Source organism: Lactuca serriola, chromosome 4 (assembly GCF_051521515.1).
Source record: "Lactuca serriola cultivar US96UC23 chromosome 4, Lser_US96UC23_V15, whole genome shotgun sequence".
NCBI lineage: Eukaryota > Viridiplantae > Streptophyta > Magnoliopsida > Asterales > Asteraceae > Lactuca > Lactuca serriola.
In genome coordinates, this window is record NC_136411.1 from 134862070 (window position 1) to 134880212 (window position 18143).

An 18143-nucleotide genomic window follows, 5' to 3' on the forward strand; every position below is an offset into this window, starting at 1 on the left:
TTCAAATGACAACAAAATAATTTGTTTTTGATTCTTGTGTAAAGTTGGGTAATATTATACTTATATGTCTTTTTAAAATATGTCGGTTTTCGAAAACTGAATTATAAAAACAGATCCAACCGAATTATAATTGGATTGGATCGGAATTTAGTTTGAACTATTCAGATCCATGTTTTGAAAACTGAAATCAATTTGGATTCACCTGATTTGATCGGATCAAACCGATCCATCCAAACGAACACCCCTACCGGTAGCGGCAGTGCAGACTAGGATTCCGACAGAACCAAAACCTAACGCTCTGATACCATGTGAACTAAAATAAATTGATCCCAAAATAGTGTATTTACAAAGAGAGATCATGAGATTATAAGTAGAAAAGCTATCTAGAGATTCCTAGCTGGCCCAATACAAAACGAGCCCAATAACTTATTAAACTAACAAGTAACAACTAATAACTATTTATTATGTTAACAAAGTTAGGTTTTTAATTTTGTGAGCCTGATAATATAAATTATGTTATGTTTATGTCATATGATGAATTCCGCTTGGTCTACTCAAGAAGTTTTTGGTAAGCAATTTCTTTGTTTGTAGAGTTGTCGACCGTTTCTTGCTTCATCATCTCCAACAAATGTGTTGGTTTGTGATCTCTATTCGCTGTTTGTCTCTATTCCCCTGTCTGTCTCTTATGGAATAAAATAGGAGAAAACATGGAGTGTCATAATATTTTTCTATATAAAGTTATTGTTCTTTTGATGTTTTGCATTTTTTTCACGACATATAGTTTGTATGTTTATATTATATTGGTTTCGTTAAAACAGGAGCTTATTAGGTTTATTTGGTTGGTTTAATTGCAAGATTTTTTTGAACTCAACCGGTTTTTATTTTTCACATTTTCATGTTGCATCTAGGTTGTAAAGAAGCCCTCTGGTGGTCATGAAAGTAATTTACATAACTTCTTAAAATACATTACATTTTAAAGTTAAAAAATTACCAAAAATAGACTAATTTATTTCAAGTGGTGTTGTAAAAATTTAAGTTAAAAGTTAGAAAATAACTGTATGACGATGATACGTTATTAAAAACGTTTTATGTTACAAAACATCCATTTTATAACCATAATAATCCCGCTCCTCTTACGTTTCAAGTATCTAATTTTTCCATTCATCTTGAATGTCTCCAGGAAGCTAATAACATACTTATATTTAAAAAATAAAAAAATTAAAAAAAATTAAAAAAAAAATAAAAAAATAAAAAATAAAAAACTAGCAAATACTTTTATTTTTAACTTAAACAACACATTGTTATTTTTAATTCATATCTTGTTTTACATGAGTTTTAACCTAATATATATATGAGATGTTCCAATATTTTAAATATCAAAATTTTAGCTAAAATAATAACTAGCATAAGATAAGGTTGTTGATTGTGTCATATTTAATGGCCAAATCTATGAAGTTTACATCGTAGATGGACTAGTATACATATGTTTTTATTATGCAGAAGATGTAGTGGTATTTTTTAGGGGAAAGTAAAAAACCAACCGTAAGTAACAAGAAAGTCGAAAAAAAAGCAAACATATGCGGTTTTAAAACACAATTAAGGCAAAACCGAAAACACACACACAAATTTGAACGGTGAAAAACCAAACTGCATAAAAAAAACGAAAATGCTAAATTAGTTGAACCATTCGTTTTTGTGGTTTAATAAATGCATTTGCGGTTTGTAGATCGGTTTTGACTAATAATCAAATCAAACTGCACTATACTCCCCCTCGTATTTTCCAACATATATAACTCGAATGGGGTTTATTGCAATGTAAACTGTTAGGTCGAAAGTTGTTTTCAGAAGTTGAATTATAGAGTCTTTAATCGAAAGCATCTTTAAATAGGGAATGTCCATTTGACTTTTGTTATCTTAAAGTATTTACAAGGCATATGTAAGTTTCGTATTGTCAAGTTTAGTTCTTGTATTTTTTGGACCGTGAGTACCCAATAATAGAGTAAGTACTTAGAGGATAGGGTAAGAACTTGCGTATCAACTCTTGTACTCGTATTCTCTCTTTATTTTTCCGGATTTATTGAGCTGAAAACTAGATATTATATTATTTAGATCTATATGTTTTTACTTGCTTTTCATGATCGACTGACTTAAACACATTACAAAACACTTTTCATAAACAATTAAGAGGTCATTTCCCATAGCACCTCGAGGATTATGTCCATGCATGTGCCACCAAATTTGTTTAAAATAAGGTTCATATAAGCAAAATAGTTGGCTGAAACCTTTAATAATAACCAAAGTTACTGTAATTAAAAAAAAAAAACTGAAATGTGAATTATTTCATGAGATTAAAAAATCAACGAATTATCAGGAAAATGAGGAAAATATAAAGATTTTTTTTATAAATTCCCCATTATTAATTGAAAAGATGCAAAGATAATTTGATAACATTAACTTTACCCTTAAGGGTAATTTTTTAAAAGTTTTTCAAAGAGTCTAGGATGGTTGTATCTATCTCAAGTATGTTTAGGCAAATAGTAATAACAACAATTCCCAACCAACTACAACATAACCACAAAACCAAATAACTATAACAAGAAAAACTAAACAATAATAACGAAACATATACATTATTATTGAAACTTGGTTATTTAGTAATAAGCAATAATTACAAAGATAACACCTACAAACATTATTGGTACAGTTGAATCCTTAAGTCTTACTATTAAGACAATTTTTTATTAGGATAACTATCTTTTCTTAGATTTAAGTTGCCAACGTGGTAGGTTCACATCCATCATGTACGCATGCCAATACATCTCTATAGTCTCTTGAAATCGTGAAATTATCATAAACCAAACCATCATTACTCTTCTTGTACTCAAATAGAAGCGAAGAATGGTTAAAAGCAGTAAGTTTCACAAATCCCCAATCTTGATCTTTATACAAACTCCAAAACGTATTTATCTGGGTAAAATCCGACAAATGGCTCCCTCCTCCACCAACAACAACATGAATCGTCCCATTCACTATACCCGAATACTGCGATATCTCCGAGTTCACACATTGGTTCTATAAAAGAAAAGTCAACAAGTCAACACGACAAATATGACACTGTCTGTCTCTATATATCTTACATGGTATCAGAATTAGATAGTAGTTAGTACCTGGTATATAGGACATGTCCTTTCATAATTATGGACATGTCCATACAACGCGATGTCTACTTTGTATTTCTGCCATAACTTTTGCAAATTCGCACGTCCCATGGGCTCTTCAAATGCACCCTCATTAGCTAACCAACTATTAGAAGAATAACCAAGAACACGGTGAGCAGCAAAGATTAACCATGGTTGTTTTTGTCTGTCGACTGATGCAAAACATTTCTCTAGCCATGAATATTGTTCTGAACCCTCCCTCCAGTCATGCTCTGAATCCGCTATACAAAAGTGAAACATCCCATAATCTGTTGCATACCTGTAAACAACATACAATATGAACAAGATTTTTTTTAAAAATATTATAGATTTAAATAAATATTTTTACCAAAATTTAGCTCTGTTATTTGCAGGAACATAATACATGGTCTCAGCAGGTACACCACACTCCCCGCCTGAATCAGGCGTGTCGTAAAAAGATCCAGAATTAGGAAAATCGCGTTCATGGTTGCCACTGCGAATTCAAAATTAATTAGAAAATAGAAATAAACATTTTTTAATATTTAAAAACACAAACCTTGCAATCATATATGGCTTTATAGATGAAATGGGTTCGACTTGTGCTGTGAATTGATCCCATTGCGAGAGAAATCCATTTGCATATGGTAAATCTCCTATATGAAACACTATATCATAGTTGTCAAGGTCACTAACTAATTGGTCTGTTGTAATTAGTGATCCTGGCTGATAATTTGCATACTCATTTGACCCGTCACGTTCCGCCTAGAAAAATGAATTTTATAAATTAGTTATTGTTATATTTTATTGTATGATTTAAATAAATTTCTTTTGATCAAATTCAATGTTACCTTTCCCATGTCTCCAAATATGATAACACGTTGAAGTGAATCCTGCCCTGGATATGGAGATGATTTGAATGTGTACATTTTACTATAAATGATTGATCCGTTTGAAAGCATATGCCCCATTCTATATTCATACCTAGAAAAATAATGTTGTGATTTGTGAATATCTGTTGTTTGGATTGCAAAGGTGAAATGGTCATTTAATGTCGTTTATTCAGACGAGTTATTCAATCTTAGAATAAACTAACTTAATGTATAGAGCATTTTGTCCAAAACATCATTACTCATTCGACTATCTTTCCTATACATATGACTTAATGGAAAAATAGTGTCTTTTCCCATTGTATCATTATTCTTTGAAAATGTGAGTAAAAGTGAGACACATACATGGTGTTTGGCCACAATTCCTTTAAGAAACTAGTGTGGATAAAACCAGGATCACGCCATCCAACTGTACGTGCAGGTGGACCTACACGGAAGGTAAAAAATGTAAAAATTTGGGGTAATTTTAATTATTTTTTACCATTATTTACTATTATACCACACATGCTGCCACGTGTAAAAGTCAACGTCCCTGCTGGAGAAAGCTTTTTGATTTGACCCTTCCATCCCCATTCAACAAGTGGAGTTGCTTCATCAATGTTATAGCCACTGGTCCAAGTTACAGTCATCTGTAGAAAATTAGAAAAAGAAAGTTTAGAAACCACACACCCAATATAGCAAAATGTATAAAGATTAGAATTCAAAAAGGTGTAGAGTTTGTAAATGTACACCTCATCCCAAGCTTTTCCATGGGCAAGACGAGGGTATAGAGGAGCTTTAGGGTTTGCAAATGATATAGGATTAGAAACAGCAACCAATTTCGGCTGTAATTCAAAAAACCCAATTACTGATTAGTCACATACATTGCAGAATTCAATAAATTACGAGTGGAAACTGGAAAGAGGGACTAATTCACACAGCTTCTAATCCGCCTGTGAATAATGCAAACGCGAAATCTGCACGTTGATTGATGATCCGGAAGCTGAGATTAGCTTTTCCGGTTTCAACATAATTGACAGTGGAGTGATTTGCGAACTTGTACTGTTACAATTTACAAAACATATGTTATTAGCAGGAAGGTCCTTCATCATTCAAAATAATTAATGGTGTTTTACCTTAATTGGAGCTGTGCATAAGTATGGAGTCTCCGGCCAGTTACCAGCTTCAGATGAACAATCTGATGAACTGTCAATATTCATTCAATTTTTCAGAAACATCATTCTCATGTACAGACGAAGCCATTCGGTATTATAGAAATTAAGAGAGAAGATTACTTGAACTTCGCTGGTGAAAAAACTCCAACCCAATCGTCCTCAGATGCTTCAAGGTACTCAAGCTCTACGTTGACCCATTCAGCATCCTCGCCCTTTCGTAATATCAAGAAATTAAGTAATGGAATTTGAATAGTTAATCTAATTAATGGGAAGAAAACGACTTTTTACCTTGAATCCTAGTAGCAAAGGGTTAGAACGAATGGAAGCTGATTCATGGAGAGCGATAACAATCTTGTGAATGGCAATTTTGGCGAGTGGTTGTTCATTAATGGGAGAATGAAGATGATGGTCAACACCACTGCTTATGAGACGGGAGTAAAAGGAAGCATGACAAACTCTATCAACAAGAGCATTTGAAAACAACAAGAACACTATCGATAGATGAATCATTATTGACATTTCCTCAAACAATTGTCATGCACACTCTTCGGAAGAGAAGGCATTCTTATGCATTTATAGGTAGTAATTTCAAGTCCATGTCCATATAAGATTAATAATATTTTGAGGGAAAACATTAAAGATTCCATTGAAATTTTTGGGTAGGTAAGGTGACTCTCGAGATACTTCATCGATCATTATACATGGATTTGGTTGCATTAGCAATTTGATATTAAAAAAAATATATAAAAGGCTGGCTTATTTTATTTTATTATTATTTATTTATTATTTATTAGATATTTAAATAAATAATAATCAAATTGTATAGCCGCCAGACTTATGATTTTTTTTTATTTTATTATTATTTATTTATTTTGTATATATAAAAGGCCGATTTGAATTTATTCATTTGTTCATAACGCATACTTCGTACAGCCTTTTTAATTTCATTATATCAAACAATATTCAAGGTTCATCTTTTACACATTGGACCCTCAAAATAACAATTAAATTACAAGCTAAGCATACTTCGTACAACCTTTTTAATTTCATGACAAAACTTCAAAAATGATCTCTGTGGTTTTCGAAAATATCAAGTTTAGTCCTTAAGTTCAAAAAACCTCACAGATGGTCCTTGTGGTTTCAAAACTTTTAACAAATGGTCCTTTTCGCTAACGTCATTAGCTTTTGGCCGTTAAGTGAATGACATTTATGTCTTTTCACTACCATAGGGACCATTTATGAAGTTTTGTCTTATTTAAAAATAAATATAATAATTATTATTATTATTTAATATTAACTCTCTCTCTCTCTCTCTCTCTCTCTAGATTAATGAATCGTAAACCTAAACGACCATTCTCTGTTATAATCAAAATTCATACACCACAATCACTTAAAAACTCACCAATAAACCAATTTTGTCATCCTAAGAATAATAGTTAAAGAAGAAAAGTTAAGATTCTTTTTATTTGTAAGAATTTTTTGTGAAAATCGGACATGGAAGACAATTGAAAAAAGGTGAGCAACACCTCTGTTTCCTTTCCTTTCCTGGTGCAGTTGGTCAGGAAGAGCATCATCGGTGCTCGATCAGAAGAAATAGGGAAAAACAGGAGCGACATCAGGGTTGTCGTTTATTGCTTTGCTGGGGATGGTTGTTCCTCTTTCGATTCTTGTTGTGGATGCGAAGGGGGCTACTTCGGCAGCTCCCTTGTTCTTTCTTCTTCAAAAAAAAATGGATGCTTGGGTTTGATATTTGGCCGGAAAGATAGAAAGAATAACGGATGGGAAGCAGTCGGTGTTTGATCACGATTTTCCCTCGACACTTGGAGCTCGACAAGGGCTGTTGACCGCCGGGAAAGATGACCACAACCTGTGGTGGTCGAAGGAGGATTTGGGGATCACCTGATAATGAGAAAGGAAGCAGAAAGGAGGTTGGTGATTCTCATCTTTCTTTCTTCTCTAGTGAACAAAACGGATAGAGACCTATTTGCGATCATAAAGTCCTTTAACTGGAAATGGTGGAGATTAGGGGTCTTTAGGTTTTGGTTATTTGACTGTAGGGAATGAAGAAAGAAAGTGGGGCCGTTTATCTCATTAAAATGAAAAGGAAAAGAGCTGCAACTAAAGGTGGGTAGCAGGTTCCTTTTTGGTCCTCTATTTTTGGCTTCAAATAGGAGAGAGAGAGAGAGAGAGAGAGAGAGAGAGAGAGAGAGTTAATATTAAATAATTATTATTTTTCTTTTTTTTAAAAAAAAAAAATAAGACAAAACTTCATAAATGGTCCCTGTGGTAGTGAATAGACAAAAATGTCTTTTACTTAACGGCCAAAATCTAACGGCGTTAGCAAAAAGGACCATTTGTTAAAAGTTTGGAAACCACAGGGACCATCTGTGAGGTTTTTTTAACTTAAGGACTAAACTTGATATTTTCAAAAACCAGAGGGACCATTTTTGAAGTTTTGTCTAATTTCATTATATCAAACAATATTCAAGGTTCATCTTTTACACATTGGACCCTCAAAATAACAATTAAATTACAAGCTAAGTGTAGAGAAATGAAAGGGCCTAATGAAATACTAAGCTCGTTAATTGTCGGTAACTTTGGTCATTGATGTGTCAGGAGAGTGGTATTTTCATATGGATTGTAGTCGGTTAGAATTCAATAATTCTTTGAGAATGGAAGTTGGGGTGAATATTCGTCAATTCAAGGCAAGGGTTATGGTTTTTAGTCGATAACATAAGCACCCAAGGAATTGGTATGGTATCATGGGAGGTGATTTCGATTATCAAACTGGTTAAGGTTTCAAGAGTATTCTTCATGATTTAAGGAGTTGGCGATCATTGCGTTTTGCTACCAATGAAATGCTAGTATTGATTAGCGTAGGTCATAGGCGGTTCATGCTATATGATATTGATGGGTTGAGAAATTTTCAGATTCAAGAGATGGGAGAGCTTCGTCGAATCCAAGTGGGGGATAATCGATCAGGCTTTATGGAAGTTAGGAAGGGTGTAGAACTAGGGCAAGATTCATATCTTGATCAGGAAGAGAGACGACCCAAGTGGTTGTCTAGATTGAGGTTGTGTAACTCGGAGTTCAGGAAAATTCCAATCATTGGTCGGCATATCCTTTATTATGCATAACAGGCTTGTGGTTGAGTCCAAGTTGAGGGCTTTAGAATTCGAAGCATGACCCGAACACCTAATTTGATGCAGTTGGATGCAGTTTGCGGCTCAGGATGCGTGGGGTTGTGATGGTTAGGGTGTGGTAAGGCCATGCGTGGTAACCATGGTTGGTTAGAAGTGTTGTAAGACTGCGATGTGATTGTAACATTCACCAGTTCGAGGTAGACTATTGTTGGAGGTGGTCATGAGCGTAAAAGGGGGGAATCAGTTTGTGCCTTGGGCATGCCGGTCAGGATTGTCGATGAGTATTTCTCTGTTTTAGGTTGAGGACCATTGGGGTCCGAGGCGGAGTCGGGCCTGTGTAGCTCTAGAAGGGTGGGACCTGTGGGCGAGGCGCTTGTGGTTAAGACAATACAGGTGGGACCTGGTAGAGACCGTTGGGTCAAGGTTTTGGATCTTGAGTTACAAGATTAAGTGGGTGGTTAGTTTGTGACGCAGAGGTGTTTATAGGCTGGGTAGCTTTGCTATTTCGACTCTTGGGAACCTGGGTGTTGGACCAGGTGCGAGGATGGTAGTCTCAATGATGGTTTGGGAACCTTTATATCTCGGTCTAGTGAGGGGTTGTTGTGAATCAGAAATTTTTGGATAAAATGCAAGTGCAGATCTGTGGGTCCCAGGTTATGAGTTGAGTATCGGGTTGGTTTTTGGGGGAGATCTTGAGTTGGGAATCGCGAGTGTTTATGTGTAGGATATTCTTTTCAGTGGGATAAGAACAGGGGTATTTATATGTTGGGGGCATCAATCGAAGGGGTCAGGGGTAAGGAATGGATTCAGTTTCAATGGTAGATCAATGCCATTGTGATTGTGTATTGGATTGGTTCTGTTTGTGAAGAGCATCAAGATAAGTCAAGGCGGTATTATTGATTTGGAACTTGTGTGTGGAGTCGTTTGTTATTCGGAGGATATGTTAGGTCACTTGTAGTTTGGATTAAATAATCTCAGACTAAAGGATTTTCCCCTGTTACACAACTCTCGTCTGAGTCTAACCGTTGCAGGGATGAGTCTTCTACTCGAAGGATTATTTGAGCTTTCAGCCAAGTATAAGTGTTATGCAACAATAATTTGTATGTGATTTTGTTTTCTAGTGGGAACCTCAAGCTATTGGAAGTTGAATAGTCAGTTGGGAGATAAGTGGAATGGATTTAGCAATGTTTCAGTATAGGCGGTCTGTCGGGGAGTCAGACCATCTCGAGACTTCAGATTTTGGGTTTCGGGTAAGGTAGAAGTGGTTTTTATGAAAGGGATTAAGGATTCGTTCATCATCGGGTTTGGAGAGCTCTGCTAAGGTTGGGTTCGGTAGCCTTGGAAAGGTCGTTGTATGCTTGGGGTTGTGGTTGCGTTCTTCAAGCTGTATGGTGTGCCTGGGATGGTAAGGATTTATTTCGAGGACGAAATCGAATGTAAGTGGGGGGAGAGTTGTAACACTCAGAATCTTGAGGAATAATTGTTTGGAATAATCCCCTTTTTAGGATTAGACACGAATTGTTGGAGCGACTGATATCATAAATTCGGGACCGTGACCTGAGTATCTGGCTTCGGACCTTGAGGGAGAAAGTTTTAGACTTTTTTCGGGTATGGGTAAGGTAGGTTATTCGATATAAGAGTTCGGGTTGTACTTTAGAGCCTAAAGGTATTACTGCAGGAGTTGGTTTAGGCATTTCATGAATTTTGGATTTAATTTTGGTTGTTCTTCAGGCTAAATAAAGTTTATAGAAGTGTAGGGCTTCTCGTTACCTTTTCATAGATATAAAGATCATTGAAAATGGATAAATGATGCAAAATTTATGACCATTTCAAGTTAGAGAGGTTTTGGGCCAAACCGGGTACGCATGGTGTACCAGGTGGGAACGCATGGCGTTCAAAAGGAAAATTGATGAGGGCCATCTTGGAACGTTGGGCATTCGTTGGGCTATTTCAAAAGCTTGTTTTTAGGGTTTGGCTCCTTTATAAGCATCATTATGGACCCAAACCTCTTCCATTCTTCAGCCTCCATCCTCCCTAACCCTAAGAACAAAACCCTAGCCTCCATTTGAGTGATTCTTGAGCTTCATGGTGATTTAACTGTGATTTGGTGCTTGAGGAAGAAGAAGGAGCTTCTTGAAGAGTCATTGATTGGCTTAGAGCTTTTGGATACAGCCTTTGTACACATTGATCTATCTTCTGGAGGTATAAAGTCTCAACCTTGATAACTCTTTCATATAGATCTAGATAAGTGGTATTTTGTTATGATTTTGGTCCCTTGTGGCGGTTCTTGTGAGTAGAAGTTACTTCAGAACCTTTGAGCTTCATATTTGGTTTTTGTGGGGTTATGGAATCATAAAGTTTGGATCTTGATGAGTATAAACCTTTCATGCACGATTTGGTAGTCTTTTGTTGAAGCTTAGGACTTAGGGTTTTGATTTGGGTCGCATTAAGTCATGCTAAGTCATAAAGTTAGGAACTTTATGACTTAAGAATGCCCTTTTGAATCAGATCTGGAAGTTTGGACTGCGGTCTTAAAGTATTAAGAAGTTTTTAAGACATTTTAGAGTGATTTTGACCTTTGGAGTTCATCTTTGGTGTTGGGCTTCATTAAGCCATGCAAAGGCTTAAAGCCTTCAACTTTATGGATTAAGTCACTGATATGAAGTTATTTTAAGGATTTGGACATTAGACTTAAGGTATTAAGATGTTTGGTGTGATTATTGGACAATGGTTTGGAATATCGTGCGTTCACCTCGGGAACGCGGCACGTTCAGGCAAGGGGTCCCGATCGGCAGTCGGGCAACGAACGGCCAACGCTCCACCAGGGAATGTAGCACGTTCGGTTCATTAGTGGGCTTTTTGGGCTTTTGGACATGGACTTGTTTTAGGCTAAGAATTATCTGTTTGGGCTCTGGTTGGGCCTCAGGACTTTGAGTGGGACTTAGGTTTGGTTTAGGCCTCAAGTTGTGTTGTTGGGCCATTAGTGGTCCTTGGGCCAAGGTGATGGGTTTTGAGCATAACAATATCCTATATGTTCATGCAACCCTAATTGCTTTGGATATAAGGTTTTTCACTAATTGAACATGCAAAAGAAATTCCAAGCAATAACCCTAGATCTAGCATATATAACTCAAAATTCATATATAAAAGGGTTAAGAAGATTAGATTGCTTGTTATATAGCAATAACAAGAATTCCTTGATTGATCTTGATTCTTGAAAGTTTTAGTGCCTCAAATTTTGCACATCTAATGACTCATAATCACTTGTAGCAAGAGGATGAGAGGAGAGAGGAGGGAATATGCAGAAAAACGGCTAAGGTTTTTATGCTCTAAGCATTGGCCGAAAGCCCTATGTGTAGGGGTCTTTAAATAGCTGAGGTTGTTAAGGTTTTTAGGTGGAAACCCTAATTTCCTTATTAGGCCTTAAGCAGACCATGGACCTCCTCTTTTAGAAGCCTTGGACGAATTCTATAGGGCCTCCCTATAGATTTTGTCCACTCCATCCAAAAGGAATCCAGCAGCCCAGTTTTGCAACTATCAATGATTTGCAAAACAGTCCCCATTCTTTTAATCAGTTCCTTTAATCCCAAAATTAATTCCAATTAATTTTTAATTAAATAATATAATTTCTAATTAATATTGTATTCTCATAATATATTAATAAATCATTTATTAACCTCTCTTTCCATAAGTCATCCTGTCAAGTTGTTAACGTGAAGGTAACCCAAAAGGACCATGCTACTATCAAATTAAGTTCATACCAATTATAGTTATGGGCTTAGACATCTAATCCATCAGTCTCCCACTTGGATAAGTCTAATAACTATAATTGAAAGTACGACTTTAGAATCTGATTAGAATTCATAGCTCTCAAAATCCGTTGTTGAACTCTGACCTAGTCAGTCGTGTCCTTAAGATAAGGGATCATATAATCCTTTGTTCTTCAAGATATTATGTGGACAAAGACATGGAACATAATCATTCTCATTGTCTAACAATTTGTTTCCCGATTTCTGATTTGTTTGACAAGGAATTTAATTGAACACATAAATTCAGTCCTGACTGGGCCTGATACATAAGCCAACACAAAATCATCGAGGGGCCCAAGATACTAGTAACGGGGATAGACATATGTATATTGGTACAATCAGGGGTATCACCATATTTAGGATTCAAAGAGATACCCTACTGGTCAAGCTTCTTTTTCTCTTTCTTTCTTACTAGATTCCCCTGCCCCCTATATTCAATTAAAAGACTAGAAAACCTCATATAGCTGTAAAATGACACTTGGCCTATTTCCATTATAGACATACATGGAAATTAGAAATTGTCTATCTTATATAGTTGTCTATCACTCTTACCCCTTGGGATAAAACGAACATATAAACTTTAACTTATATGCTTGTACTATTTAATCATCAAATCATACACAACAATGCGTTTTATAACATCAAGTTACTGATGCGTTTACACACTATCAATGCACAACCAACTAGTAAACAACAACTCATACATCTCAGTTTAAAGACTATACGATATTATCATCTCATAATTACTCGTGATATATTCCACAAAATAATTCAAATGAGCGTGAGTTTAATCCAATACTCAAATCCCTATTTCAGGAGTACTCATGAACGTTGCAGCAAACCATTGTTATGTCTAACCACTTACACAATCTACAAGCCAATTCATGACAATCTTGATTTACTACTTACTTCCAAAATTTGATCGACTATGGATAATTCGAATAATCCAATTATTCTGGAAGTAAAACATGCAAGGTTGAAACACAAAATAAACAATTGACAAACGATAGTAAACAACACTCATATATAAATCTCCATTATATAATCACCAAATGTCAATTACATTTATCTATTACAAGTTTCTAAAATATCTATCTAATCACTAAAACTATTATCGTCTTTCAGACCAATGCTCCTCGTATGCTGAATGTGCTTAATCCTACTCAGACACTTTGTGAGGGGATCTAAAGGATTCTCTTCTGACAATACCCTCTTGATGACGAGGAGTCCTTCTTCTACCCAATGTCTGATGAAGTGATATTTCCTATTGACATGTATGGATCTTCCATGATCCCTTGGTTCCTTGGTCAAGGCAAGCACTCCTTCATTATCGTAGAAAATCTCCATAGGCTCCTTTATGGATGGCACAACTCCAAGGTCTCCAATGAAGTTCTTCAACCATATAGCCTCCTTTGATGCTTCACTCGCGGCTATATACTCTGACACACATGCTTAATCAACCACCGTCTCCTGCTTGGAACTTTTCCAAGTTACCGCTCCTCCATTGAGTGTAAACACCCAACCCGACTGAGAACGAAAGTTGTCTTTGTGTTTCTGAAAACTGGCATCACTATAACCAGTAGCTATCAAGTTATCACTTCCACCAAGTACAAGGACCCAGTCCTTCTTCCTTCGCAGATACTTAAGAATATTCTTAACCGCTGTCCAATGAGATTTACCCAGGTTCCCTTTATATCGCCCGACAATGCTCAAAGCAAAGGCCACATCAGGGCGAGTACATGTCATAGTATACATTATCGATCCAACAACAAAAGCATATGGAACCTGACTCATTTCTGCTATCTCGGCATTGGTACTCGAACTCTGAGTCTTACTCAGCATGGTGTTTCTCTGGATAGGTAACTCTCCGTTCTTTGAATTCTACATGCTAAAATGCTTTAACACTTTATCCAAGTAAGTACATTGACTAAGTCCAATTAGTCTTCTACTCCTATTTCTCAAGATCCTTATTCCCATAATATAGACAGCCTCTCCAAGATCTTTCATAGCAAAACACTTTCCAAGCCACGACTTAACTTCCTACAAAGTTAGTGATGGGTTTTGAGCACTATAAAACTCCTATGGTGCGCATACAACCCTAATGCTTTCGATCTAAGTTTTCTCTAGTTATACATGCAATAAACAATTTTCCAAAGCATGAATCCTAACTAGCATGCAATTTGACATATGAGTCATAAAAAACTAGTTAGATGGTTGCCTCTTGTAGTAGCTTGAATTACTTAGCCTTTAAGAACTTAGCACCTCAAGTGTGATGCCTCAAATGGTTTACAAAACACCACCAACAATTGGAGAGCTTGAGAGAGAGGATAAGAGGCACTCAAAATCAGCTATAGTATCTCTATGATTACTAGTGTCCCCAATTTTAGGCCAAGGGGTTACATATATATAGTGTAGAATTCCAAGGGTTATGTGTAAACCCTAATTCTAACACTTGGGCTTGTAATGGACTAACACTATATGAAATCTTACATAAGCTTAGCCCATCATTAATCCACCATGGATAATTAGCCCAACCTATATGTATCATTGATTTCACAATCAGCCCCTATATATTTAATTAGTCTCTTTTGATCTCCAAATTAATTCCAAATTAATATTTGATCAATAACAATTAAATAATAAACCTCTTTCTCAAATATCCATCCTATCAGATTATTTTGGTGAATGCAACCCAAAATGGACCATGCTACTCTCGGGTCAAGTACATACCAATTATAGTTATGGGCTTAGACACCTAATCCAACAGTCTCCCACTTGGATAAGTCTAATAACTATAACTTCAAGTACAAATTAAAACCGACTAGCAATCGTAGTTCTTAAAATCCGTTTTCAAACTTTGACGCACCATTTTAGATAAAGGATCATATAATCCTCTGTTCTTTTAGATATCGTATGAACGAATACATGGAACATTGTCATACTTATTGTCCAACAGTTTGTTTCCCGATTTCCGATTTGTTTGACATAGAACTTAACTGAACACATCAATCAAGTTCTGACCGGGCCCGACACACAAGTCAAAACAAAATCATTGAGGGACCCAAGATATCACTTTTAATCCTCCAAGGATCAAAAGGAACAGATAAACTTCGACTTATATGCTTGTACTAATTACTCGTCAAATCATACACAATAGCACATTTTATAACATCAAGTTACTGATGCGTTTTTGCACTATCAATGTACAACCAACTCATAGTCAACAACTCATACATCTTGGTTTGAAGACTATATGACATTATCGTCTCACAATAACTCGTGATAAATTCCATGAAGTGATTCATGTGAGCGTGGGTTTAATCCAATACTCAGACCTTATGAGCACTCATGAATGTTGTAGCAAACTTTTGCCATGTCTAAAAACTCTAGACAATCTACAAGCCAAATTCATGACAATCTTGCCTCAATACCTACTTCCAAAGTATGATCGACTGTGGATAGTTTGAATAATTTTATTATTCTAGAAGTCAAAACATGCAAAATGAAACAATAGTAAATGATTGACACAAGATAGTAACTTTACTCATAAATATACACCTTTTATTTAATCATCAAATGTCAATTACATTTTATCTATTACAAGTTTCTGAACCACTATCTAATCATTAAAACTAATATTGTCCTTCAGCCCAATGCTCCTTGCATGCTATAAGTGCTTAACCCTACTCAGTCCCTTTGTAAGGGGATCTCTTGGGTTCTCCTCTGATGATACCCTCTTTGCTACAAGGAGTCCTTCTATTTGATGTCTAATGAAGTGATATTTTCTGTCGATGCGTCTGGATCTGCATCCCTCGGTTCCTTGGCTAAGGCGACCGTACTCTCGCTATCACAAAATATCTTCATAGGCTCCTTTATAGCTGGTACAACTCCAAGGTCTCTGATGAAGTTCTTCCACCATATCGTCTCCTTCGACGCTTCACTTGCTGCAATGTACTCTGATTCACATGTTGAATCAACTATAGTCTCCTGTTTGGAAGTTTTCCAAGTTATTGATCCTCCATTCAGGGTAAACACCCAGCCCGACTGAGAGCGGATATTATCTATGTCAGTCTGAAAGTTGTTGTCACTATACCCCGTCACTCTCAATTCATCACTCCCACCGAGGGTAAGGACCCAGCCCTTAGTCCTCCGCAGGTAGTTAAGAATGTTCTTTACCACAGTCCAATGAGCTTTATCAGGATTCCATTGATATTTGTTGACCATGCTTAAAGCAAAGGCCACATTAGGGCGAGTACAAGTGATAGCATACATGATCGAGCCAACTGCGGAAACATATGGTACTCGACTCATCTCATCTATCTCAGACTTTGTACTCGGACTCTGAGTCTTACTTAGCTTGGTATTTCTTTGGATAGATAAGTCACCATTCTTGGAATTCTACATCTTGAAATGCTTCAACACCTTGTCGAAGTAGGTACCTTGACTAAGTCCAATTAGTATTTTTCTCTTGTTTCTCAAAATCCTTATCCCAAGAATGTAAGCAACTTCTCCAAGGTCCTTATCCCACTGTCTTCTTGGCATATGATTTCTCGCTCTCGGAAAACCCCTATCCTCGCAACAATGACAACATTGTCACTCGGTCTGTAGAAGAGATATCTAAAAGACTTCTTTGGGTAGCAGATAAAAATACAACGCTCACAACGAGGTTCGAGCTTGTCATGAGTCTCACGCCTCATGAAAGCCTCGCAACCCCAAACCTTGATGTGTGCTAACGAGGGAACCTTCCGTGTCCACATCTCGTGTGGTGTTTTGGCAACTTCTTAGTAAGGAATAGATTAAGGATATGGGCGGAAGTCTCTACGGCATACCCCAAAAACAAGATAGGTAACAAAGCTCGACTCATCATGGAACGAACCATGTCCGAAAAGGTTCGATTGCGCCTCTCAGACACACCATTAAGCTGTGGTGTCCTGGGTGGCATCAATTGTGAAATAATTCAACATTTCTTAAGATAGTATAGGAACTCAATACTAAGATACTCACCACCTCGATCGGATCAGAGCATCTTTATCTTCTTGACCAATTAATTCTCCACTTCTTGTTTAAACTCTTTGAACTTTTCAAAAGTTTCTGACTTATGCTTGATTAAGTATATATAACCATATCTGCTATAATCATCAGTAAAAGTCACATAGAAGAGGTTAGCATCCCTTGTGGTGGTTCTGAAGGGTACACACACATTGGTGTTTATGAGATCCAACAAAACCTCACCCCTTTCATAAGTATCAGTGAAGTGTGACTTGTGTTGGATTAATGTCTAAGTCCATAACTATAATTGGTAAGACTTGACCCGACCCGGCATGGTCCATTTGGGTTTCATGGCATCTTGCACTTGGATAGACTAAATGGGAGAAATAAGACACTTATGGTTATTAATATATTATAAGTTCTAGTATATTAATAATAAGAATAATAAGATTATTTAATTAGTATTGATCAAGAATTAATCTAGGATTAATTAAGTGATCAAAAGAAGACTAATTAAATATATGGGTTGATTGTGCAAATCATCCATACTTATATAGTGGGCTAATGCTCCATGGATTATCTAGTTGGGCTAAAACCCATATGATGCTCCATGGTGTATTTTTACCCATGGATCATGGAAATGAAAGGCCATGTCAATTAGGGTTTACATGGTGTAACCCTAACTATATAAGCATCCTATTATTCACCAAAATCGGCCACTAGTATCATTCTAGAGAGGGCTAGCCGATTTTCATGAAGTGTAGAATTCTCTCAAGTTATTCCAAGTGTATTTCGTGTTGTGTGAACCATTTGAGGTGTCACACTTGGGGCACTAGGCACTCAAGCTTCATGAAGACTCTCTACATCAAAGTGGTATGTATTCTATCTTGTTATATCCATTATTTTGTATGCTAGATTAGGATAATACCTTGGAAGTTCTTATTTGCATGTATAATAGAGAAAACATAGATCCAAGGTATTT

The 18143-nt window shown here is 36.2% G+C and overlaps 1 protein-coding gene across 1 annotated transcript; it reads right to left on the reverse strand.

The window, feature by feature from the left end:
- Positions 1-2614: 2614 nt before the first annotated feature.
- On the reverse strand, positions 2615-5778 carry LOC145102613 (nucleotide pyrophosphatase/phosphodiesterase-like). Its single transcript, XM_079040058.1, has 12 exons — positions 5509-5778; positions 5341-5432; positions 5182-5251; positions 4985-5107; positions 4798-4890; positions 4566-4695; positions 4412-4493; positions 4028-4160; positions 3736-3941; positions 3547-3672; positions 3168-3477; positions 2615-3072 (listed from the first exon to the last, which is right to left on the reverse strand). Exons 1-12 carry the CDS (start codon positions 5737-5739, stop codon positions 2767-2769), a joined length of 1902 nt encoding a protein of 633 aa, XP_078896184.1. The 5' UTR covers positions 5740-5778; the 3' UTR covers positions 2615-2766.
- Between the last annotated feature and the right edge of the window lie 12365 nt (positions 5779-18143).